Consider the following 27390-nt stretch of genomic DNA (forward strand, 5'->3'; position numbering starts at 1 on the left):
TTAATGAATTTAACTAAATTTATCATTTAATGTAACTCAGCAAAACTTTAGGGTTTTAGGTTACCAAAAAGATTTGGGAGACTACTTAAAAGTTTACCTAAAATTTTATTTTATTTACACCTATTTAATTTACTTGTTTTTAATAATTATGTTTAGATTACCCCAAAAAAACTTCATGAGACATTAAGGTCAGTTAATTCTCCCAAGCTGGGTTTTTCTTTTCTTCTTCTCTTTTTTTAAACATTTTATTTTTTATTTTTTTTTAAGATTTTTAAATTTATTTTTGAGAGAGAGAGAGCACGTGGGAGCACAAGCCGGGGTTGGGGTGGGGAGGGACAGAGGGAGAAGCCGACTCCCCGGCTGAGCAGGGAGCCCCATGTGGGACTCAATCCCAGGACCCTGGGATCATGACCTGAGCTGAAGGCATACGCTTAAACAACTGAGACACCCAGATGCCTTTTTTTTTTTTACATTTTATAACAGAGATCACATCAACTTTATTTGACTTCTTGTAAACCCAGGCAGAATTAAAGTTTTAATTTTAATGCTGTTAACTTTAAAGACACATCTATTTCAATTAAACCAAAACCCAAACCAATATTTTTCCAGATCATGAGAACTTGAAAAAAACACATTTTGGTTAGTTTTTATCTGAGAGTTTTAGAATGTCCAGTCCTTATAAGCGCTTGCCTGGGCAAATTAATTTTAGCAGTACCGTCCGGAGGTAGAATAGTAACTCACATTTACTACATATATAGTAAGAGAGACATACACACAGATAGTTGCAAAGACCCTACAGTGGAGGATCTTTGTGGAGAAAATTTTTAAGATTTCTATGTGTCCCTGGAATTAATCTTTTTTTTTTTTAGGATTTTATTTATTTATTTGACAGAGAGCAACACAGAGAGAGAGGGAACACAAGCAGGGGGAGTGGGAGAGGGAGAAGCAGGCTTCCTGCTGAGCGGGGAGCCAGATGTGGGGCTGGAGCCTGATGTGGGGCTCGATCCCAGGACCCTGGGATCATGACCTGAGCCAAAGGCAGAGGCTTAATGACTGAGCCACCCAGGCGCCCCTCCCTGGAATTAATCTTAAGGAGACTCTACTAGAGTTTGGGCACAAGAGTCCTTTCAGCAGTTTGTATGTGAAAAGGGCCTCTTTCCCCTTATTCTCTTTCAGTCTCAGGTAATTGTGAGCTGTGTTTATATTTTAAATACGTGATAAGATGTATGACTCTAAGCGACAGAGAAAGAATGCAAGTTGTTTTGTTTGGTTGGGTTTTTTTTGAAGGACTTTGGTTTCCTAAAGCCAATAATTTGAAGTCATGTAATAGGGGAAGTTTTGGGATTGGTAAAAGAATAGGTGAACTTTGAATTGCCTTTTGAGTTGCATTTCTAGTTTTGTAATCTATTCAACTACATTATCTTCAATTTACTTTTTCCCTCTGCGTACATAGTTTTAACTTTAGATATTTTTGGCAGTACTGAATAACTCCCCTTTGGTGTAAGAGGGGTCCTCAGACAGGGTGCAAAGGATATTTATTACTTTCCCCAAATCCAGAGTTGCTCCCAATGAGAGCCAAAAGAGAGAATCAGCAACCTGCCTGTCCCAGGCAGGTAGAAAGCCAGACCCTGTTATGAAAATGAATCAAGCAAGAAGACAGTAGCTTTCCCTGGGAGAGAAAGGATCAGTAGTCAGTAGGTCTGGATTTGGAAAGGAAGGGACAATGGAAATGTTATTGTCTCCTCTTGACTGTGCACCACAGACAGAGATTAGGAAGAGCAGATTCTGATAAGGAATTTCACCCTTTGCTGGCTTCTGCCAGTTTTTTTGGGATCCCCTCTGCAGGCATTTACCAGTTTCTCTTTGGCTGTTTAAGGAAATAACATAGCAGTGTTCCAGAAAATTCCTCAGTTTTGACAACTCTGGGAGGGACCCATATAGGGACTCTACTTTGAAGGGAGATATGGGGTGTCTATAAGGCCATTCACTTGGTGGACTTTTGTTCATGGTTGTGTAGTCTGTTTAGAGCTGGAAAAACAATTTAGACAGAGAATTAGTAGAATGAGCACTCCAAAGAGGAAAGAGAGAAGCAGTAGGAGTTACATCAGTCTTACGGTCTTTTGTTTTAAGTACCATTTACAGCTTTAATTTTTCATTAGCCTTTTGCAACAAGAGTCATTTGATGAAACTACTTTGGAATTTTGATAACCTTTGGGAGGCTTCTGCTCGCCAATTAAAACAGATGTCCCATTTTGCTTAATTTGGGAACCTTGCTTTGAAGTGCACTTCTTAAATGATTGTAGCTAATTGGAACCTTCCCCATCATGGCCATTGTGCTTCTCTGTTGTAATTCTCCTAAGGGCTGGCAGCACTTTGGCAGGACCTTGGCCGCAAATGGAGTTAACCAACATTTTTGTCCACGCTTTTTTTGGGGTCTTCAACCTGATGGTTACTGACCGAAGTTCCTCAGGACACAAAACCAGCTTAGTAAGATTTGCTGTTTTTGCTACACATCTACAACTTCCGGGACTATAGCTCTTAGACATAAAATGTGCTGAAAGGTGGCACACTTGACTCTAGGATTTAAGGATCCCATTAGCTAAGCCTTTGGGTTTCTTAGAGCCGAAGTAATACTTAAAAGGAACATGCCACTGGATTGGGGGTTGTGTTTGACAGTGTACCTCATTGCACTGAAATTTTCTTGAGGTTGGCAGGTGACCTAGTTGTCAATCTAACCCATTCTGTGACCCACTTATCCTATCACAGGAGTCTTCTTGAGGTGGCCAGAGCTCCAGCAGCCTTTAAATGCTTGACCCATGCCCACCAATTTTTGTGGCTTTTTGGCCTCTGAGATCCCCTCTAGCAGTAGCCTTTATCTCCATAAAACAAGACAAACAAACATGTGCACCTTAAAGTATTGGCAGTTACCAAGAGATGTTACTTCATCTTGACGACAAGAAGGCCCTGTGCGCATACCATCAATTCCCATGGAACCTTGCTGAGGTTTTTCCCCCCGGGGGATCTATGGTCTGATAGGCTAGGGCCTTGGCTCTGGGCAGACCTTTCTGCCAGCTCAGTCAGTCTTCCAGGCGAAACTGCCAGCCCTCGTGAGCTCTAGGCAGAACTGACAGCTCAGAACCAAGAGGAACTCACCTATAGCCCTTGGAAATGTGAGAAAGAGAGTGAACTCAAAGTGTTTGTGGGTACCACAACCTGTATTTCTTGTTGTCCCCAAATGCTGCCAGAAGTTCACTTTGGATCCCATAACTGCCACCAAATCTGTTAATAAACAAAAATTCAACAGGAAATTTCTGAAGGTGTAATGGCCTTATTTAATCAATTCATGAATCAGGCAGCATCCCATCTAGCAAGTAGAGGGGAGCTCCAAAGGGCTGCAGAAAAGGAAAAAGGTTTTTAAAGGGAGAGAGGGAGTGGGAAAAAAGGAAATTATTAGCAAAGAGTCCATTGTTTTAGGCAAGGTCACCGTCCTAAGTAAACTTCCTAGTGCTGACCAGGAAATTCTCATGTTGACTGGTTAAAAATTCTGGGGGGTTGGGGCGCCTGGGTGGCTCAGTCTTTAAGTGTCTGCCTTCAGCTCAGGTCATGGTCCCAGGGTCCTGGGATCGAGCCCCGCATCGGGCTCCCTGCTCTGCAGAAGGCCTGCTTCTCCCTCTCCCACTCCCCCTGCTTGTGTTCCCTCTCTCGCTATATCTCTCTCTGTCAAATAAATAAATAAAATCCTAAAAAAAAAAAAAAGTTGCATTAAAAAAAAAAATTCTGGGGGGTTAAAGAAACTACAGTCAGGTTAGGTATTAAGCCTTGGTTTACTGACGTGGGGCCTTAACCTATGTAACACCATTTTGGGCCTGTGGTTTTCTTTTTAACAATCCAGAAAAATAAAGCAAATTGGAGCTAATGTAACTGGGTGGGCAGATCAACCCCTTGTTATTCCTTGGGGGAAAAAATGGAGAGCAATTATCCTTATATTACAAATCTTTACTAAATTAAAAAATGCAGCTCTAGATGCAATGCAAAGTCCATCTATTCCTTTTTACCAGTCCTAAAACTTCCTCTATTTTTCTCATAAGGCTTGTAAAATTATTGGCCTTAAAAAACCAAAGTCCTTCTTGGAGGAACTTACATTCTTTCTCTGTCCTTTCAAGATATGAATCTTACCTTGTATTTGAAATATAAACACCGTGGGAGGTACCTAAAGAAATGCCTCAGACTACATGGGGGACTGGGTTAGAGACCTTTTAAAAAATACAAAGTGCTCCACAGCTTCTATAAGATTACTTGTCAAGGACAAATATAAATCATGTGCCTTCTCCACAAATATTGTGAGTAAAAAGCTGTAGCTATCCAAGCAGATAAACCTAACTTACAAACTAGTGAGTTTTTATATCTGATTCATAGGTAAAATTTTAAAATGGAAAGCTATAAAAACCTCTGTTTTATATATTATAAATATGGTATTTTTCCTTTTTTTTTTTTAAAGATTTTATTTATTTATTTGAGAGAGAGAGAATGAGTGAGAGCACATGAGGGGGGGAGGGTCAGAGGGAGAAGCAGACCCCCTGCCGAGCAGGGAGCCTGATGCAGGACTCGATCCAGGGACTCCAGGATCATGACCTGAGCCGAAGGCAGTCGCTTAACCAACTGAGCCACCCAGGCGCCCCTAAATATGGTATTTTTCTACCTCCTGATAGTATTACCAAAATTAATTTGTAAGAGAGCTCTATTTAGTTGGCCTAAAATTAAGCATTTATAAATCAAGCATTTATAAATCTCAAAAATATAATAGAAGGTAACCTGTTTTTCAAGTTCCTGTGATCTAGGAAAATTTTCAGTAAATAAAATCTAAGTTTAAATTTGTTGGTTTAATTAATATAAGAAATACAGACAGCCAACAGACACATGAAAAGATGTTCAACATCACTCATCATCAGGGACATGCAAATCAAAAGTACAATTAGATATTACCTCACCCTATCATAATGGCTTAAATCAAAAACATAAGAAACAACATGTGCTGGTGAGGATCTGGAGAAAAAGGACCCTTCATGCATTGTTGGTGGGAATGTAAACTGATGCAGCCACTGTGGAAACAGTATGGAAGTTTGTCAAAAAATTTAAAATAGAACTACCATATGATCCAGGAATCACACTACTGGGTATTTACCCAAAGAAAATGAAAATGCTAATTTGAAAAGATATATGCACTCCTATGTTTATTGCAATATTATTTACAACAGCCAAGATGGAAGCAGCCCAAGTGTCCTGCCATAGATGAATGGATAAAGAAGATGTGATATATATGTAATATATGCAATGGAATATTACTCAGCCATAAAAAGAATGAAATCTTGCCATTTGCAATGACATGGATGGAACTGGAGAGTATAACACTAAGTGGAATAAAGTCAATCAAAGACAAATATCATATGATTTCACTCATATGTGGAAGTTATGAAACAAAACAAATGAACAAACAAAAAAAGAGACAAACCACAGACTCTGTTTTTACGATTTTATTTATTACTATTATTTCCTTTTTTTTTTAAGATTTATTTATTTGACAGAGAGAGAGACACAGCGAGAGAGGGAACACAAGCAGGGGGAGTGGGAGAGGGAGAAGCAGGCTTCCTGCGGAGCAGGGAGCCGGATCCAGGGCTCGATCCCAGGACCCTGGGATCATGACCTGAGCCGAAGGCAAACGCTTAACGACTGAGCCACCCAGGCGCCCCTATTACTATTATTTCTTAAAGATTTTATTTATTTATTTGACAGAGAGAGAGACACAGTGAGAGAGGGAACACAAGCAGGGGGAGTGGCAGAGGGAGAAGCAGGCTTATATTCTATGGCAATATAGTTATTTGCCCAAGTTCAATAAGAATCTGTTCTCCTTGTAACAGGACACAATTGGAAGCTGGTAATATTACCGAGGCTTTGCCTGGACTGTCATATTTAAAAGAGGCATGCATAGACTCAGGTGTGACCAGATAGCTTTAAGGGACTAAGGTTGACTTTATGGAGTCAATTAAACCCCTTGGAAATATCAGCTTGGTACCTTGCTCACAGGGTTCCCAGCAGCCCTATCAGATGAGTAAGGAGGTCACTTCCTGGCGGGTGCAAGTACCTCAGGATATTTGGGAGACCCCAAAAAGAGAGGAATTAACCCAAATCTATAGGTATTACAAGACTGATGGCAAGTATTTGGTTTGACCTCTTCACCTTGAGAAGTTGTTAGGAGTTCAACCTGGAGATTCCTTATGAAAAGTTCCAGCAAGCAAATTTAAAGGAGCCTAAATGATCAGTTGCTATTCTTGCTAGTCTTTATGTAAATAATCAGGCCAAGTTTATTCAAAGTAGACTTATTTTGCAAACAGATTAGTCTTAATTTGGCTATCTTTGGTAGAAATGACAGTATTTATAAAGAGAAAAATTATGTTTCAATAACACACCTTTGTGGATATTAGAAGCTAATACTATTCATCACAAACTGGACTGGGTCCAAAAGTCTTCTAGCTACAAATCTCCAAACTCATATTTCCAATTTTTCTCCTACTATCCCGTCTTAGAATCATTAAGAGCTAAAACTGTGCTTTTCCTAAAGCCATGCAAACTAAATTTGGACAACTTGATACATGAACTTCAGGGGAATTACCGCAATAGCTCATGTATGGACCATCCTTGTTGCCTGTTGCTGTGGGGGCCGCTCAGAAAAATTACCAGAAACATTCAAGCTGCAAACTAGGAAAGTCTATCAGATGACCCCTGGCTGCCTTCACTCTATCTCGAAATGCGTAAGCCTGACATCTAGAAATCTTCTCAACTGGTTACCCTCAGAACTCAGAAACTGGTTTAAAATTTACTCCAATCATTAACCCATTAACTGTTGTTTTTCTTTGTTCCCACAGAAATGCCTCTTACTCAATACTTTATTGTTTGCATAATACAGGCCTAACTTTGGGAGTCTATCTGCAAGATGACCTACTGAAAGGAATTTAACTGAACTGACCTATTGTCAGGACTACGAGTCTAGTTCGATGAGATGAAACAATCTACCAGTTCAACTTCTGGATGATGAAACTTCTTGGGGAAATTTCAAAGGCAGGACTGTAGGGGAGCGAAATCTACCACCCCAAAATGTGTCTCTTTAGCTCAACAAGGAGGAATTTGTAATCATGGGTGAAAAATGTCATTTCTATGTCTAACTTCAATCTGTTAAAAGAAAGGATTAGTAATTTTCATAAGATAAATTAAATTTACCCACTATATGGGACTGACCTATTCCCAGGAGTAGGAGACTTGTCTAATGGGGTGTGGGGTAATGGGCTTCAATTTGTTCTTTTCTGTTTGTTTATCCTTATTCTATTTGTTGTTTTCTCCCTTTATGGATCTCTTGCCACTCAGCTACTAACTCTCCACACTCACCAGCTCAGCTTTCAATATATGAAACTTCTAAGAAAGCCTCAGAGGAAGAAACTATTGAGGTTCAGGGCAGGCCACCCAGGATGTGCTGCTTTGCTATGTGGATTATTTTGAAATCAAGGCCCAAAAGACACAGGAAGAACCTTTGACCTTCCCCCTGTCAACCTTAAAAATAAAATAGTCAGTTACTTTATTTGGGAATGGCAGAGGAATTGCAATTCAGGACAAGCAAGCTATGGTGAACTACAGGCAAGTCCAAAGAGACAAAGGGAAGGTTAGCTTTTATTAGGTTTTAGAAGGAAATTGGGGAGGGCTGTTTTGAATAAAAGTTCACTGGAGAAGAACAAGAGTTTGGGGTTGTGGAGGGCTCTCATTGGCTGTAAACAGTGACTAACGCGTTGTTGCTGGGGCACAGAGGGCTCTTTCTTATTTTTCTTAAAAGCAGGAGATAAATACCTAGGTAGGAAATGTCCCCCCTTATCAAGATAATTCTTATCTATCTTCTTTTCCCCTACTGGTTATGCAGGCTGCAAGGATGTGTGAGAGCTCCCAACCCTTCCCCCATCCCCAACAGTGCTTTGAGACTCCATTTGAAATGAGGTTTCCTTTACTCATTTTCACACCCCTAACTTTCTAAAAGAATTGAGATAGAGGACCTGCTCCACAGACAACTACATTATAATATGGACCAGGTGTGATAGGAAGGGAGGAACCAAGCCAAGACTGTTAAAATTCCTGTGTCCCAGTGTTTCTGTATGGCCCAGAAAACATCTGTTTCATCTTCCTGTGAATTACTTCCTTTCTTTCGAGTTACTAAACCCCTACCCCTTCTCCTTAGTTCTGGATGGCATATATACCTCATTTTGCCTGACTGTCTTTGGAATCTCTTATGTTTATGTGGATTCCCCATGTGTACATTAATTAACTTTGTTTTCTCCTGTTAATCTGTCTTACACTGTTTTAATATTTTAATATTTTTAACTAAGAGGGTAAGGGGGAAATTTTCCCCTCCCCAATAGCTACTCACTTCAAACCTCACCAAGGTCTTACTTCATTCCTACTCTAAGGTTATAAGATACAACACCAGGTGTGCACAATCATGGCCAAATATGTAAAATTGAATTTAAAGTGTGTTTAGGAGGGAGAGGGAAAATGGTGAAAGAATAGGGGACCTGTGCTTCATCTGGTCCCTTGAATTCAGCTAGTTATCTATCAAATCATTCTGAACACCTGTGAACTCAACCAGAGATCTAAGAAAAGAATTGCTGCAATTCTACAAATAGAAAAGAGACCACTTTTTGCAAGGTAAGAGGGGCGGAGACGTGAATCTGAGGGGAAGATAAACGACGGAGGGATGGAGCCTCCAGAAGCCGGCTACCGGAAAGTGATATAGCCCTGGAGTGCAAAATCGCAACTTTTAGAGGTCTGCTTCTGTGAGGGACATCCCTGCCTGAAAGGTGCTCAGGTGGCAAAGTGGGGCAGAATCCTAGGTGGGACAGTGTGGTCTCAAGATCCCCGGGGTCACAGGAAGACCGGGGGTGCCTGAGTGTGGCAGAGTTCCCAAGCATTAAAGCAGGGAAACTGGCTACAATTAGTGAGCCCCTGAGTGGCCTCTCACCTAGGTGTGTCCATAAACTGGGAGTGCAGCATGATTGTGCAACCGCTCTCCAAGCAGAGGCCCAGCAAGTGACAACCCCTGGGAGACCCTGCTCCTTCTCCCAGGGGAGCTGCCGCGCAGGTGCGTGCAGAATCCGGCAACCACTTCCCGAGTAGGGGCCTAGCCAGCCGTAGGGCCCGGTGAGACCCCGCTCCCCTCCCTGGGAGGATTGATGCAGGTGTGCACCGCAGGACTCTGCGGAGTTTGGCGCACACGAAAGGGACTGACTGCCTTTCCCTGAGGGTGCACTGAAGAGTGGGAGCCACGACTGTCTAGCTCCGGGGCTGGAGATCAGGTGCTACCATTTTTACTTTTTTTTTTTTTTTCATCCTCTAAAGCGGCAGGAAAAGCCTTCAGGCAACAAAAGCCACGTAGAGCAACAAGAAGCAGCTTACACTGAGCCCAGCCCCCTGGGAAGGGGTGTTGCAACTCTGCCAGGCAAAGACACCTGAGAATCAGTGCAACAGGCCTCTCCCCCAGAAGATCAGCAGGAACATCAGGCAAATACCAAGTTTACAGATCATGCAGAACTGAAAAACTCCTGTGCTGGGGAAAATAGTATATAGAAATCGAGGGTTTTTTTCTCATGAGTCTTTAGTCGTTCAGTTTAAATTTTTCTTTTTCTTTTTCCTTTTTTTCCTTTTCAACTAGTTTCTTATTTTATCAACTCTTTGTTTTTAAGTCTTTTTTTTAATTTTCATTTTTACATTTACATTTTATAGATATATTCTTCATATTTGGCTTCCTTTCGCTGCTTTTATATATATATATATTATATATATATATAATATATATATGTTATATATAAGTTTTTCTTTCTTTATAATTTTGGGATTTAGTATCTTCTAACAAACAGACCAAAATACACCCAGGACCAAGTGGATCACCCTGTTTTGTCCACCTGTGAGGTTATATTCTCTCTCTCTTTTTTTTTTTTTTGGTTTCTGACCTCTTCAGATTTGTCTAGGGTGTATTTCTCTGGGGTCGTGATTGATATTTTTGACTATGTTCTCTTCGTCATCTATTCTTGTCTGGACAATATGACTAGAAGAAGTTCACAGCAAAAGAAAGAACCTGAGGTAATACTCTCTGCCATAGAGCTAATCGATATGGATATAAGTAAAATGTCAGAAATTGAATTCAGAATAACGATTATATAGTTACTAGCTGGGCTTGGAAAAAAGCATAGAAGACACTAGAAATCTCTTAGTGAAGAAATAAAATCTAATCATGCTGAAGTTAAAATTCCTTTAACTGAGATGCAGTCTAAAATGGATGCTCTAACAGCTAGGGTAAATGAGGCAGAAAAGAGAGTCACTGACATAGAAGACAAAATGATAGAAGGGAAGGAAGCTGAGGAAAAGAGAGGAAAACAACTAATGGACCATGAGGGGAGGCTTCAGGAAATCAGCAATACCATAAAATGAAAAAATATTAGAATTATTGGGTCCCAGAGGAAGAAGAAAGAGAGAGAGGGAGACAAGGTATATTTGAGCAAATCATAGCTGAGAATTTCCCTAATCTGGGGAAGGAAACAGGCATTCAAGTCCAGGAGACACAGAGAATCCCCCTCAAAAATCAATAAAAATAGATCAACACCCTGACATATAATAGTGAAGTTTGCCAATTTCAGAGATAAAGAGAAAATCCTGAAAGCAGCTCAAGACAAGAGCTCCCTAACCTACAAGGGTGGGAACATTAGATTGGCAGCAGACCTATCCATAGAGACCTGGCAGGCCAGAAAGGGCTGGCATGATATATATATTCAGGGCACTAAATGAGAAAAACATGCAGCCAAGAATACTTTACCCAGCAAAGCTGTCATTCAGAATGGAAGAAGAAAGAAAGAGCTTCCAGGACGAACAGAAACTAAAAGAATTTGTAATCACTAAACCAGCCCTGCAAGAAATATTAAAGGGGATCCTGTAAGCAAAGAGAGCCCAAAAGTAACATAGACCACAAAGGAACAGAGACAATATACAGAAACAGTGACTTTACAGATAATACAATGGCACTAAATTAATATCTTTTGATAGTTACACTGAAGTAAATGGGTTAAATGCTCCAATCAAAAGACACAGGGTATCAGACTGGATAAAAAAGCAAGACCCACAGGGGCACCTGGGTGGCTCAGTCATTAAGTGTCTGCCTTCGGCTCAGGAAGTGGTCCCAGGGTCCTGGGATTGAGCCCCACATCGGGCTCCCTGCTCAGCGGGAAGCCTGCTTCTCCCTCTCCCACTCCCCCTGCTTGTGTTCCCTCTCTCGCTGTGTCTCTCTGTCAAATAAATAAATAAAAATCTTAAAAAAAAAAAAAAAAAAGCAAGACCCATCAATATGCTGTCCATAAGAGACTCATTTTAGACCCAAAGACACCTCCAGATTGAAAATGAGAGGGGTGGAGGACCATTTATCATGCTAATGGACATCCAAAAAAAAGCTGGGGTAGCAACCCTTATATCAGACAAATTAGATTTTATTTTTTTTAATTTTTATTATTTTTTTATTTTTATTTTTTAAAGATTTTATTTATTTATTTGACAGAGAAAGACACAGCGAGAGAGGGAACACAAACAGGGAGTGGGAGAGGGAGAAGCAGACTCCCCGCCGAGCAGGGAGCCCAATGCGGAACTCGATCCCGGGACTCCAGGATCATGACCTGAGGCGAAGGCAGTCGCTTAACCAACTAAGCCACCCAGGGACCCGACAAATTAGATTTTAAACCAAAGACTGTAGTAAGGGATGAAGAGGGACACTATATCATACTTACAGGGTCTATCCAACAGGAAGATCTAACAATTATAAATATTTATATTTATATAACTTGGGAGCAGCCAGTTATATAAACCAATTAATAATAAAATTAAAGGAACACATTGGGGGCGCCTGGGTGGCTCAGTCGGTTGGGCATCTGCCTTCGGCTCGGGTCATGATCCCAGGGTCCTGGGATCAAGCCCCTCATCAGGCTCCTTGCTTGGCGGGGAGCCTGCTTCTCCCTCTCCCTCTGCCTGCAGCTCCCCCTGCTTGTGCTCTCTCTCTCTCTCTGTGTCAAATAATAAATACAACCTTAAAAAAAAAAAAACCACATTGATAATAATACAATAATAGTAGCAGACTTTAACACCCCACTCACAGCAATGGACAGATCATCTAAGCAGGAGATCAACCAAGGAAATAAGGACTTTGAATGACACACTGGACCAGATGGACTTCAGAGATACATACAGAGGATTCCATACTAAAGCAACAGCATACACATTCTTCTCAAGTGCACATGGAACATTCTCCAGAATAAATCGCATACTGGGTCACAAATCAGGTCTCATCTGGTACCAAAACATCGAGATTATTCCCTACGTATTTTCAGACCACAATGCTTTGAAACTTGAACTCAATCACAAGAGGAAATTTCGAAGGAACTCAAATACTTGGAGGTTAAAGAGCATCCTACTAAAAAATGAATGGGTCAACCAGGAAATTAAAGAAGAACTTAAAAAATTCATGGAAACAAATGAAAATGAAAACACAACTGTTCAAAACCTTTGGGATGCAGCAAAGGCGTTCCTAAGAGAGAAGTACATAGCAATACAAGCCTTTCTCAAAAAATTAGAAAAGTCTTAAATACACAAGCTAACCTACACCTAAAGGAGCTGGAGAAAGAATAGCAAATAAAACCTAAACCTGGAAGAAGAAAAGAAATAATAAAGGTTAGAGCAGAAATCAATGAAATAGAAACCAAAAGAAGAGTAGAACAGATCAATGAAACTAAAAGCTGGTTCTTTGAAAGACTAAGATTGATAAACACCTAGCCAGACTTATCAAAAAGAAAAGAGGAAGGGCCCAAATTAATAAAATCATGAACGAAAGAGGAGAGATCACGACTAACACCAAGGAAATACAAACGATTTTAAGAACATTTTATAAGCAGCTATATGCCAACAAATCAGGCAATCTGGAAGAAACAGATGCATTTCTAGAAACTTATAAACTACCAAAACTGAAACAGGAAGAAATAGAAAACCTGAACAGACCCATAACCAGCAAGGAAATTGAAGCAGTAATCAAACATCTCCCAACAAACAAGAGTCCAGGGCCAGGTGGCTTCCTGGGGGATTTCTACGAATTTAAAGAACTAATACCTATTCTTCTGAAACTGTTTCAAAAAAATAGAAATGGAAGGAAAACTTCCAAACTCGTTCTATGAGGCCAGCATTACCTTGAACCCAAAACCAGAAAAAGACCCCAAAAGACCAAAAAGGAGAATTACAGGCCAATATCCCTGATGAACATGGATGCCAAAATTCTCACCAAGATACTAGCCAATAGGATCCAACAGTACATTAAAAGGATTATTCACCACGACCAAATGGGATTTATTCCTGGGCTGCAAGGGTGGTTCAACATTCACAAATCAATCAATGTGACACATCACATTAATAAAGAAAGGACAAGAACCATATGATCCTCTCAATTGAGGCAGACAAAGCATTTAACAAAATACAGCATCCTTTCTTGATTAAAACTCTCCACAGTGTACAGATAGAGGGAACCTACCTCAATATCATAAAAACCATCTATGAAAAGCCCACAGTGAATATCATTCTCAACAGGGAAAACCTGCAATTTTTTCCCTTAAGGTCAGGAACAGGATAGGGATGCCCATTCTCACCACTGTTGTTCAATATAGTGCTAGAAGTCCTAGCATCTGCACTCAGACAACAAAAAGAAATAAAAAGCATTCAAATTGGCAAAGAAGTCAAACTCTCTCTCTTAGCAGATTACATGATACTTTATATGGAAAACCCAAAAGACTCCACCACAAAATCGCTAGAACTCAAACAGGAATTCAGAAACATGGCAGGATGTAAAATCAATGCACAAAAAGCAGTTGCATTTCCAGGAATGGGATAATTGGGTGATGGGCATTAAGGAGGGCACGTGATATGATGAGCACTAGGTGTTATACACAACTGATGAATTACTGAATACTACATCTGAAACAAATGATATATGTTGGCTAATTGAATTTAAATTAAAAAAAAAGAAATCAGTTGCATTTCTATACACTAACAATGAGACAGAAGAATCAAAAATTAAGGAGTTGATCCCATTTACAATTGCATCAAAAACCATAAAATACCTAGGAACAAATCTAACCAAAGAGGTAAAGGATCTGTACTCTAGAAACTATAAAACACTTATGAAAGAAATTGAGGAAAACACAAAGAAATGGGAAAACATTCCATGTTCATGGATTGGAAGAATAAATATTGTTAAAATATATATGCTACCCAGAGCAATATACACATTCAATGCAATCCCTATCAAAATACCATCGACATTTTTCACAGAGCTGAAACAAATAATCCTAAAATTTGTATGGAACCAGAAAGGACCCCGAATAGCCAGAGGAATGATGAAAAAGAAAACCAAAGCTGGTGGCATCCCAGTGCCTGACTTCAAGCTCTATTACAAAGCTGTGATCATCAAGTCAGCATGGTATTGGCACAAAAACAGACACGTAGATCAATGGAACAGAATAGAGAACCCAGAAATGGACCCTCAACTCTATGGTCAACTAATCTTCAACAAAGCAGGAAAGAATATCCAATGGAAAAAGGACAGTCTCTTCAACAAATGGTGTTTGGAAAATTGGACAGCCACATGTAGAAGAATGAAACTGGACCATTTTCTTACACCATACACAAAGATACACTCAAAATGGATGAAAGACCTAAATGTGAGACAGGAATCCATCAAAATACTAGAGGAGAACACAGGCAGCAACCTTTGTGACCTCGGCCACAGCAACTTCTTGCTAGACACATCTCCAAAGGCAAGGGAAACAAAGGGAAAAATGAACTCTTAGGACTTCATTAAGATAAAAAGCTTTTGCACAGCAAAGGAAACAGTCAACAAAACTAAAAGGCAACCTATGGAATGGGAGAAGATATTTGCAATTGACATATCAGATAAAGGCCTAGTATCCAAGATCTGTAAAGAACTTATCAAACTCAACACACAAAAAAACAAACAATCCAGTCAAGAAATGGGCAGAAGACATGAACAGACATTTCTCCAAAGAAGACATACAAACGGCCAACAGACACACTTGGCATCAGGGAAATACAAATCAAAACCACAATGAGATACCACCTCACACCAGTCAGAATGGCTAAAATTCACAAGTCAGGAAACAACAAATGTTGGCAAGGATACAGAGAAAGGGGAACCCTCTTACGCTGTTGGTGGGAATGCCAGCAGGGCAGCCACTCTGGAAAACAGTATGGAGGTTCCTCAAGAAGTTAAAAATAGAGCTACCCTACAACCCAGCAATTGCACTAGTAGGTATTTACCCCAAAGATACAAATGTAGTGATCTGAAGGGGCCCCTGAATCCCAATGTTTATAGCAGCAATGTCCACAATAGCCAAACTGTGGAAAGAGCTGAGATGTCCATGGACAGATGAATGGATAACGTGGATGGAACTGGAGGGTAGTACGCTGAGCAAAAGAAGTCAGTCAGAGAAAGACAGTTATCATATGGTTTCACTCATATGTGGAATATAAGAAACAGCACAGAGGATCATAGGGGAAGGGAGGGAAAACTGAATGGGAAGAAATCAGAGAGGGAGAAAAACCATGACAGACTCTTAACTATAGGAATCAAACTGAGGGTTGCTGGAGGGAAGGTGGGGGGGAATGGGTTAATTGGGTGATGGATATTAAGGAGGATACATGTGATGAGCACTGGGTGTTATACGCAACTGATGAATTATTGAATGCAACATCTGAAACTAATGATGTACTATATGTTGGCTAATTGATTTTAAATAAAATAAATAAAGAAAATAAAGTGTGTTTATTTACATTTTGGGCCTGATTTAACTTCTGATATAAATTAAATTTTACAATTTTGCAATAATGGAGCTGGCCATTTTCCTATTAGTCACTGTCACCTAAAAGCATTTGTTGAGTTAGATGCCAGTTACTCTGTATGAAATGAATTGTTGTTCAGGAGCAAAAATTCTCCTGTACCCTTCAAGTTTCTTTTATCTGGTCTAAAAATTAAATGGACATGAGACAGATTAACAGGAAAAGAAAACAACCCCAAATTTTAATTATGTGCACATGGGGGGTAATGAAATTGAGACCTAAGGAAATTGAAACCTATGGAAATGACCACAACAAGCAGTTTTTATACATTTTAGTCAAAGAGACAATAAATTTGTGAGGAGTAGACAGGAAAAAGAAAACATGTTCAGAACCTTCAATTAGTACGAAATTCTAAACAGAATGCGGGCTGAGGTAGTAAATTAGTAAAAAGTAACAGAGTTTGTTTATATGGCCTTCTTGGCTCTAAATTCCCTATTTCTGGTGATAAGGATTCCCTGTCTCTCTACCTCCTGGTACAGGGAGGGTACCTTTCACATAGATTTATTTCCCGTTTTCAGCAGGAGAGAGGAAGGTCAGAGTGTCCTTGCACTGGCTGTTTCTTCAGTAGCTTTAATTCAAAGTAATCAACATGCCACTGTGGCCCATTTTGGGGCGTCCTGCCCTGGGCCACTACACTGCCATGTAAAAAGTTTTTTTAGGTACTGAGGGCATTATAAAGTAAAATCCAGTCCCTGGCTTCAAGATGCTAAATTCTAGGTAAGGGCTAAAATATGCAAAGAAAAGCTAGGTAACCACCAGGAAATGTTCAGTGAGTAGCTCCAGGGGTGTTAATGGTCAGAAGAGGATGGTATCTCTAGGGGCTCCAATCATGGAGATAGACTAAGGAAGGGAGTGGGAGTTGAGCTGACCTGGACCATAAAGGATGGGTGGGATTTGGCTAAATTAAGGGAAGATGGAGAGCAGATCACGAGTCAGATTGCATGATAAATGTGAAGGTGGCATACTAGAGGCACCGAGTGGACTAATGTGGTGTGATTTCTTCTTCCCGGTGCTAGTCCTCCTCTGTGGTTGGTATGGCCTCCCGTCTGCATACTCAGCCACACCCAGCTCCTTTGGTAATTCTGACCACAGGGGTGGTACGTTAGCAACCTCACACTCCCAAGCCTGGGGATCAGGAATTAGCCTTGGTAATACATACCAGCTACAATGCTGATGTGTTTTTGTGATTTATAGTAAGAACAATATATTTGGCCTTCAGAACAAAGTTTCTTGCACAGAGCTTCTCAAACCTTGGGACTTTTCTGTGATGATTTCCTTGTAATACTAATGAAATGACTTGGAAAGTACCTAGGGATGGGGTTGATTGCCAGGGGAACAAACCAACTGATTAAAGGGTTGGAAATTTCAGTCTCCCACCCCATCCCTTCCATTTGGTTTCTTTATAAGAACCCAAGAAGCAAGACAAAAATACACAGAAGGGAAAACCCTGGGATTCTTGTCTACAAGTGTTACACACACACACACACACACACACACAATGTCTCGATGGGGAAAATAAAGTACACATGGGAGGATTCTGATTTCCAGCTTCCTCTACTCCTCCATTCCCAACTTAATCCTTCCACAGAGTACAACAGCAGAGATCTGGCCACTCAGGTGGACAGGGCACAGTAATAGTGATGTAAACTGAAGTCAAGGCTGTTAAAATCTACCCCCCTCCCCCTAATACGTGGTGGATTTTACATCTAGTAGCATTGTTCTGGTTTGCATCTTATCCTCTTAGACTGCAGGAAACCTTTGCTCAGGAACAGCCACATCACACTTGATAGCATCTTGGACCTTGGTTCCTGGATGCCATTTAGATCTCATATTGCCGAACAGTTACTTATTCAAGTCTCTTTCAGACTTGGCATTCCACACCCATAATGTAGCTCAATCTCCTCTCAACTCCCAGCCAAGTGATGCTCCCAGTACTGTCCTCTCTGGCAGAGAGTAAGGTTTATGTTTTATACCTCTAAACATATGATATAAAGTATGATTCATACCTAAACTGGTTAATAAGTATCTATCATTGAAGCTTCAAGAGAGAGAAGGCAAGGTTAAGAGACTGGAATGATACTACAAAGAGATACTGCTGGTTTTTCCCTTTCTGTACTCCATTCTTTACTTATGGAACTTTGTCGAACTAAGCATATGAATTTTGTCTAATCCTTTCTTTGGAAATATCTTATTTTACTTTTCATATATCATAGAAATTTAGAGTCAGAAGACATCTTAAATCTCACATAGTTCAATTTTCTTTTCTTCTTTTTTTAAGATTTATTTATTTGGGGGGAGGGACAGGGGGAGAGGGAGAGAGAATCCTCAAGCAGACTCCCCACTGAGCATGGAGCCCAAAGCAGGGCTTGATCCCATAACCCCAAAATCACGACCTGAGCCAAAACCAAGAGTCAGATGCTCAACTAAATGTGCCAGCCAGGTGCCCCACATAGTTCAATTTTCTATGGAATTCAGGCATCCTATCCACAACACACCTGGTCCAACACAGATAGCATCTGTTGCCTGGATATTGTCTGTTCAAATGCTGACCACCTCTGATAAGAAATCTACCTCTTGTTAGGCCAAAGGTAGTTACTATACACCACTGTGTATACTAATATTCTCAGAGTACCTTCCAGAGAGGGGCTCTAAAATCATAAATTCAGTCGGAGAGAGCTTGGAGTAACTCCAGGACAATGCAAGCAAGCTTCAGTAGGCAAGATGGCATCAAATCTAAGATAACATGAGAATAAGATATAACTCTGAGGACAGACATGAGTTGATAATAGCTTTGGGTGACATTTACTGACTATATTACTGATTACTACAGATCAGAGGTCAGGCACTATTTAAGCACTTTGTACTTATTAGCCATTTATTTCTCACAACAATTCCATGAAGAATATGGTCTTCATTTTCTAGTTGTAGAAACTGAGGCACAGAGTCACTGGTCCAAAGTCATCCAGCTGGAAAGTGAAAGAGCTAGGATTTGAATCCAGGCCAATTGGATCCAGACCCTGGACCACTATATAAACTACCTTAAAAACTGTAACTAAGAATGTCTAAACCATGTGCCAGGGATCATTCACTCCTTTATTCCTCATAATAGCATGTACTATTATAAAACAGCCAAGTAACTTGCCCAAGGTTGGGCAACTAGTGAGTACTAAAGTTGGGATTCAAATCCAGGTAGCCTATCTCTAGATATGCTTTTCTCCACTACTCTAAACCCCCTTGATGCTATGCTCCTCCATGTAGATGGTGATCGTTTCAGATACAGAGCTTTGCCATGGGCAGGAAAGGCAAATGACGAAGTGGGTGAGAGTAGAATAGGTACCAGCTGGTAAAAATGTGGAGGGAAATTAGATGCTGAGTGTTATCCAGGATACCCAGAGGACTCTCAACCTCATCCTTCTTGCTAAGGACACAGAAAAGGCAAATTATCTCTAGACAGAGGAGGCCTACACAATCAGAAAGAATGGCTTCCTTGCAGAAGTACATTTGGGAATCCGCCTCTGTGCAGAGAGGGAAGTTATCGTTCAGATCTAGCAGAAGACAATCGCCAACACACACTAGCTAATGGGGAAATGAGAGGCCTAATATAATCTGCCAGTTTCTGGTTTCAGGAAGTGGGTGGGAAGTTTGCAGATATCTGAGTGATTACTGTGACTATCTGGAATGGAGGTATGACTAACACAAGCAAAGAAAGGTCCATTTAAAATTCTACCCATTGGATTCCCTTTTTTTTTTTTATAATTTTTTTTTTTTTAAGATTTTTATTTATTTATTCCTGAGAGACAGAGAGAGAGAGGCAGAGGGAGAAGCAGGCTCCCAAGGAGCAGAGAGCCCGATGCGGGACTCGATCCCAGGACCCTGGGATCATGACCTGAGCGGAAGGCAGACGCTTAACCATCTGAGCCACCCAGGCGCCCTGGATTCCCTTTCTAAACAACTTTTCTGCAAGCTATGTAGAAAGTTTCATGGTACATGAAGGTATTTTAAAAATGCTTCTGAATGTTGAATAATAAGTTGTGCAGAATATTAAGCAATTCGATCAGTATCTTTTTCAGAAACCCATAAAACAAACTTCTTAACTAAGATTGAAGTCCTTTAGATTCCACATTTAGTTGTTTGTTCCTTCAGAGAACACAGCTTCATAATATGAAATATTATCTAAACAATGTTTAGAAAATCATTTGCAGGGGAAATTTGCATGTTTTTAAAAAAGAAATGGATTCATTTACAAAGCAAGCAATTATTTAAAATATTCAATAGTAATTCAATGCTTGTTAGCTGCAGTCATTTAAGAAATAGCAATAAATTTTCAGACTTGCCCTCATGGAGCTTACCTTCTAGTGGGGAGGGAGAAAATAACCAGAAAAAAAAATAAGTAAAATATAGGACATTTTATTTTTTTATTTTTATTTTATTTTTTAATTTTATTTATTTATTCATGAGAGACAGAGAGAGAGAGAGAGAGAGGCAGAGGGAGAAGCAGGCTCGCAAGGAGCAGGGAGCCCGATGTGGGACTCCATCCCAGGACCCTGAGATCATGACCTGAGCCGAAGGTAGACGCTTAACCATCTGAGCCACCCAGGCGCCCAATATAGGACATTTTAGAGAGTGGTAAGCACTAAGAAGAAAAATTAAGCAGGGAAAGGGACTAAGAAGGAGGGGGTTGGGGGTTGGTGGCGTGTGGCAATTTATATAGGGTGGTCAAGGAAGACATTAAAATGCACACATTTCTTAAAGTTTAGCATTACGTAGTATTTCCCCTGTACTGAGAGGCATCTGAGATATATCTTGAGGCATATATCCGATATAGATCACCACAATAATGATATTAAGAGGCATTAAGAAGAAGATGCAGAGGGTTTTAGACTTCTAGATAGCAGCCTTTTTTAGATTAAACCCATAGTTAGATACCCCGGGTCTCAATGTCACTTTAATAATGAATATTTGGAGTCTTTCGGTTTGTTTTGTTTCAAAATTAGTTTCCTAAGGAGCAGCAGGCGGGACATTTTCTCTAGAAGACTCTCAAGGCTGCGTACACGTACTCTTGAGAGCAGAAACTTTCATTCCCTAGGGCACGACAGTGTCTGGAACATACATAACAAGGTTGGTACCTGGAATCCAGAGCCCACTGAATGTGCGTGTCCAGTAAGTACTAACTACAGGAGGTGGTTCAAGTCCAAGCGAGAATGTTGAGTCACAGGGTCTGCTCAGGCACAGCCCGTCTCACCCGCCTCCGTCACCAGCGGGGCGGGGGATTCCAGCTTCACCAGGGGCAGATTTCTGACGAATCTCTTCATTTGGACTGAAACGCTTTCTGGTACTTTTCCTCTGCCGAGGTGGCACGAATTTCTGCAATGTGGTCCTGTCTGCTCTAAAGGCGGGGTCCGATCTTGACAGCCAGCTGTACTGGGGCGAGGCCAAATTCGTCCTCTGCCCGAGTGTGGACCTGGCCCTAGGGAGCCCCTCCGGGTGGAGAGGCCGAGGCCTACCTCTTGGTCTCCCCGGTTTCTCCCAACCCCTCGCTCCTAGCTCCGAGGGGCCGAGTTGCCCCGGCCGCCTCCCGCCCGCCCTCGCCCCCCACCCTCCCGCTCCCCCTCCCCTCCCCCTCGGCACCGCCTCCCGCCCTCTTCCCAGGCGGGTTACTCTCGGCGACCGCATCTCTCCACCGGAGTGAACGCGGGGCCTTACCCTTCCAGCCCCGCCTTCCTCCTCTAGTCCCAGCAAATTTCCTCCGGCCTCATCCCTGACAGAAGCGCCCCGATTGGCTCTCCCGCCGATTGGTCGGGTGACGTTCTTGGGGCGGGGCCTGGCTCGGGGTGACCGCGGGCCTGGAGCGGCGCGAGGACTTCTGCTTCGCCTGCGGCCTCCGGCGGCGCGGGCTGGGTTTCGCGGCTTGCACCCAGGCGCACCCGGCCAGGGAAAGGGTTGCATGAGCGGTGGGCCAAGGGGTTGCGGTTGGGGTGCAGGGAGGGCCTCGGGTCCTGGGCCGGGGGGCGCAGGGAGGAGGGCCGGGGCGCGGGGACATGGCAAAGCTGGACGATGAGGAGGGGGCAGCGGTGGCACCCGGGCACCCGCCCGCGAATGGATACCTCCTGGTCCCGGGGGGCGAGCCCCCCGGAAAGCTGAGCTCCGAGCCGCAGAACGGACCCAAAGCCGGCTGCCTGACCCCGAATGGAGTGTCTCGGGACCGCCTCGTGGCCGCCGCTGAATCCCTCGGCAGGCCGCAGACTCCGCTGGCTCCGGAGGAGGAGACCCAGACCCGGCTGCTGCCTGCGGGCCCCGGGGAGGAGACCCCCGGGGCCGAGGGCTCCCGGGTGCCCCAGACGGCGCTCTCTGCGCGGCGCTTTGTGGTGCTCCTGATCTTCAGCCTGTACTCGCTGGTGAACGCCTTTCAGTGGATCCAATACAGCATCATCAGCAATGTCTTTGAGGGCTTCTATGGCGTCTCCTCCCTGCACATCGACTGGCTGTCCATGGTGTACATGCTGGCCTACGTGCCCCTCGTCTTCCCCGCCACGTGGCTGCTGGACACCAGAGGCCTGCGGCTCACGGCCCTACTGGGCTCCGGCCTCAACTGCCTGGGCGCCTGGATCAAGTGCGCCAGTGTCCAGCGGCATCTCTTCTGGGTCACCATGCTGGGCCAGTGCCTGTGCTCCGTGGCCCAGGTGTTCATCCTCGGCTTGCCCTCCCGCATCGCCTCGGTGTGGTTTGGGCCCAAGGAGGTATCCACAGCTTGTGCCACTGCCGTGCTAGGCAATCAGGTAAGAACTAGGGTGATAGATGAAAATCGGATCCTTAAAGATAAAGGCATAGGCTGTATGAGCTAGGCGTGTGGATGGACCCTCAGGAGGCGGGTGTGTATAAATGAAGGGAAGGAGACGTGTAGTCATAAGATAGGAGGCAGTCTTGGATTAAAGAGGGTGTTTGATTGATTTGTAAGGGCAGAACTTCAAAACCAGTTTGAAGTGACCACCTTATCTTCTTGTTTTTGAGAATTACCTATAAAATAATTAACTGAACTGGCCCATATATCCCTAGCATCGTAGAAAACTTGTCAGTGTAATAACCAGTGAGACTTAGGTAGGTATTTTTGTCGTTCCCAGTGTATTCTTTGTAAAAGGAAGGTGTTGGATTCTGGGAAGTTTGTTCTCATTTTGAGTGATCAGTGTGAACAGCTCCTGTTTTATTTTATTTTGTTTTGTTTTACTTATTTATTTTTCTAAAGTTCTTTTATCTTTCGTAGTAGTCTCTACACCCAAGGTGGGGCTGGAACTCATGACCCTGAGATCAAGAGTTGTACACTCTTCGGACTGAGCCAGCCAAGTGCCCTTCCTGTTTAATTTTATATGTTAGCAATCAGCAGAGTGCCTGGTACACAACGCTTATAAATGACAGCTAAATAAATGTTCTGGTGGTAAAGACCTCACAACATTACTGAGTCCAATTACCAATTTTTAACAGTCAGAAAATGCAAGACAGATCTCAGATCATGGAACCCATGATCTTATTTTGCCATTTCTCCCTTAAAGTGCTTCCTAGTCCTTCTAACACCATAGGTTCAAATTCCAGTAGCATTCCTGTAGCATTACTAAGTAGAATGTTGTGTGTGTGTGTGTGTTGTAATTGCAGATTGAGTCTTTTATTGTCATTTAAAATTTGCATATGGAGTTCTGTGATACTTTATGTACATTGTATTGAGTGTTCATTCAGCTTGAGAATGTAGTTAAAAATCACCTGTCTCTCTGCCTATATTCCTACATGCTATGTAACAAAAGAATGTTACTCTCTTACTTCCAGTCTAACACCTGTTCCAAGATCACAATAAGATTTAGCTAAAATCCGTAAAGAGACTAGTTCTACATGTTTATTACTTTATGTTTATCTTCTTTCTCTAAAAGTACAGAAGAAATGGGGGCGCCTGGGTGGCTCAGTCGTTAAGCGTCTGCCTTCAGCTCAGGTCATGATCCCAGGGTCCTGGGATCGAGCCCCACATCGGGCTCCCTGCTCGGCGGGAAGCCTGCTTCTCCCTCTCCCACTCCCCCTGCTTGTGCTCTCTCTCTCGCTGTGTCTCTCTCTGTCAAATAAATAAATAAAATCTTTAAAAAAAAAAAAAAGTACAGAAGAAATGGGTAGCTTGAACTGTAGTTGTTGTGTATTCAAAATAATTTATAACTGGGGTGCCTGGGTGGCTCAGTCGTTAAGCATCTGCCTTCAGCTCAGGTCATGATCCCGGGGTCCTGGGATCGAGCCCCGCATCGGGCTCCCTGCTCGGCAGGAAGCCTGCTTCTCCCTCTCCCACTCCCCCTGCTTGTGTTCCCTCTCTTGCTGTGTCTCTCTCTGTCAAATAAATAAATAAAAATCTTAAAAAAAAAAAAAACCAAAATAATTTATAACTGATATTTGAGTTGGTTGCTTCCATATGTTTAGGTAGGAACTGTTTTCTTAAGGTATTTTTCATTAACAAAATTATATTCCATATTCATACTTCATTGAGCATGGCAGAAATATTATTAACTCCATACCTATGGATTATCTATTTATGGATAATAAATGGAAATGTTTTCTCATAGGCAGATTTCCCTCTCATGTTCAGCCCACCTCTGCCTTCTTTGTACATTTATTGTCCCTAGGTGTTCTTGTCCTTCCTTGGCTGCAGTAACTGTGCACTTTTCATGGCCCTCATTTTCAGCCTAAATTATGGAATGATCATTTATAATAATATTCCACATTATTGAGCATTCACTAAGAACGTGGCACCATGCTAAGTATTTTACATGCATTGTGTCCTTGAATTTAATAATATAAGGTAGGAACCATTAGTCTCTCTGGTTTATAGATACAGAAACTGAGACCTGAAGGGATGAAATTATTTTCCAGAAGTCACACAGTGAACTGGTGGCAACATTCACGCCCATGTCTGTCTGATTTCCTGCATCCTGGCTTTTCACTATTCATGTCTATTGCCAGGTCTCTAACCTGAGAAACCCTTCTAAAACATGGATCAGATCCTGTCATTGCTCTGCTTTGGACTCACCAATGATTTTCCATAGTACCTAAAATCTAAACTCTTCACTCTGGGTTGCAAAACCTTATTCTGATATGTCTTCTTCGGCTCCTTAAACAACACTAAGCTTGGATTTTGCATAAGGGCCTTTGCAGAAGCATTCTCTCTGCCTGGAATGTTCTTCCTCCTAGGATCACATTATTACATCCTTACTGTCATGCAATTCTCATTTTAAATTCATTTTATTTTATTTTTTATTTTATTTTTTAAAAGATTTTATTTATTTATTTGACAGAGAGAGACACAGCGAGAGAGGGGACACAAGCAGGGGGAGTGGGAGAGGGAGAAGCAGGCTTCCTGCCAAGCAGGGAGCCCAGCGCGGGGCTCGATCCCGGGACCCCGGGACCATGACCAGAGCCGAAGGCAGACACTTAACGACTGAGCCACCCAGGCGCCCCTTAAATTCATTTTAAATATCATTTTGTGGCATTTCTTGAGGAACCCATTTAGAGTTGCCCAGTCACTCTCTTATTACATCATTATACTTATCTCCATATGGTGCTTATCACTATCTGATATATTTATGCTTATATATTGTTATTAGTCATTTCCCATCCCCACTATTAGATTGTAAGTTTCATGAAAATAGGCATGTGGTCTGAATGTATACAGTTATCTCACCAGCATTTAATACAGTGCCCAGCACGTTATAGATGCTCCATACAAATTGGTTGAATAAATGAGTGAGCTTTAGACTCAGCTTTAGATACTGGCTAGCTGATAATTCCATATGCTGCCACCCATCCAAATGCACCTGGTCTCCTAGCGCATTTCTCTTCATTTCTGCTGCCTCTATCTTGGCTTTGGCCACCGGCAGCCCTTACCTTGAGATTGCTGGCTGACTTTCCTATCTGCAGCTCTTGCACTTTTCCTATTACTCTTCACATTTATCCACTGTGGTCTTTCTGATGTGCAAATCTGTCCAGGACACTCCCTTGCTCTCTGCAGTGGCTTCCATTGCCCTGAGTATAAAATTCAAACTGTCTAATGAGACAGTGTGAGTCCTTTTGGATCTCCCTCCTGTCAGCTCTTCGGCTTCACCTCTCCACACCCCCCCATTCCTCACATCCACATTTTTTCTCTGCTCTGAGGGGAATTGTCCACTACTTACAGCTTCTCACAAGGTCATGCTCTCCTCCTTCCTTTGTACATGATGTGCCCTTGGCTGGGAACACACTGATTTTACTTGGCTAACTCCAGTTTCTTCTTCAGATCTTTGCTCCTCCAGGAACTTTTCCTGAACCCCAAGTCTATACAAAGTGCTCCTTCAAAGTAGTTTCTTAGCTAGGGTGACTGTATGTTCCAGTTTGCCTGGGATAATCCAGGTGTGGAGCTGTTCATTAGGATAACTACTCATTTAGTCCCTTTCACTTTGAATAGTGTTCTCGTTTGGATGATACATCACGTGATCATTCCAGTCTTAGCACCCTCTACCTCTCCATCACTGTATCACTGTACTTACCAAACTCTCTTGTAATTACCTGTTTAATGGTCTCTATCCAGCTTTTTGTAAAGGAGCAAATGAAGTGTTTGGTGACTCTTCCTTTTGGAAATCAATCTTGGGCCCTTCCTTCTCATCTCCATCCCTGTTATCTTTCTCCATTGAGCTCCTTTAATACTTTAATTTTATTTTAGATTTTTTTATTTTATTTAGATTACAGCTCAGTGGCATTTAGTGCATTCATAGGGTTGCACAACCATCACCTCTATCTAGATCCAAAATATTTTCATCCACCCTCAAAGAAGACCCAATACCCAACACTAAGCAGTCACTCTTCATTCACCCCTTCTTCTGACCCCTGACAACCACTAATTTGCTTTTTCTCTCCATGGATTTAGCTGTTCTAGATATTTCATGTAAATGGAATCATTCACTATGTGACCTTTTATGTCTGGCTTCTTTCACTTAGCATGTTTTTCAAAGTTCATCCAAAGATCATCCATGGTAATATTTCATTCTTTTTAGGGCTGAATAATGTTTCATTATATGGGTGTACCACGTTTTGTTTATCCGTTCATCCACTGATGGACTTTTGGGTTTGTTTCTACCTTCTGGCTATTGCAGATAGGGCTGTTATGAATATTCACGTATAATATTTAATATTTGTTTGAATACCTATCTTTAGTGTTTGGGGTATTTATTTAGGAGTGGAATTGCTAGGTCATATGGGAATTCTATGTTTAATTTTTTAAGGAACTGCCAAATTGTTTTCCACGGTGGATGCACTGTTTTACAATCCTGCTAGCAGTGTACAAGGGTTGCAATTTTTTCACATCTTGCCAACGTT

General features: G+C 41.9%; 2 protein-coding genes across 4 annotated transcripts in view; one reads left to right on the forward strand and one right to left on the reverse strand.

Moving 5' to 3' along the window:
- The window catches only part of SPATA45 (spermatogenesis associated 45), a 42666-nt gene extending 21076 nt beyond the window's left edge, over window positions 1-21590 (reverse strand). Inside the window, exon 1 of one of the 2 annotated variants that reach the window (XM_045877197.3) lies at window positions 21150-21590. The gene's annotated coding sequence lies outside the window, so the exon portion shown is untranslated. The remainder of the gene's footprint in view (window positions 1-21149) is intronic. The other variant, XM_045877194.3, reaches the window with a different exon arrangement.
- A 182-nt stretch (window positions 21591-21772) lies between these two features.
- Window positions 21773-27390, forward strand: part of FLVCR1 (FLVCR choline and heme transporter 1) — a 29541-nt gene continuing 23923 nt past the window's right edge. For both annotated transcript variants that reach the window (XR_006791195.3, XM_045877198.3), the window contains exon 1: window positions 21773-22799. Coding sequence is in view for 1 of the 2 variants with exons in the window: in XM_045877198.3 (XP_045733154.1) it covers window positions 22062-22799 (738 nt within the window). In the remaining variant the exon portion in view is untranslated. The remainder of the gene's footprint in view (window positions 22800-27390) is intronic.

This window comes from Mirounga angustirostris, unplaced genomic scaffold (assembly GCF_029215605.1).
Source record: "Mirounga angustirostris isolate CCGP_5_RB_7025 unplaced genomic scaffold, mMirAng1.0.hap1 SCAF_6, whole genome shotgun sequence".
Classification (NCBI taxonomy): Eukaryota; Metazoa; Chordata; class Mammalia; order Carnivora; family Phocidae; genus Mirounga; species Mirounga angustirostris.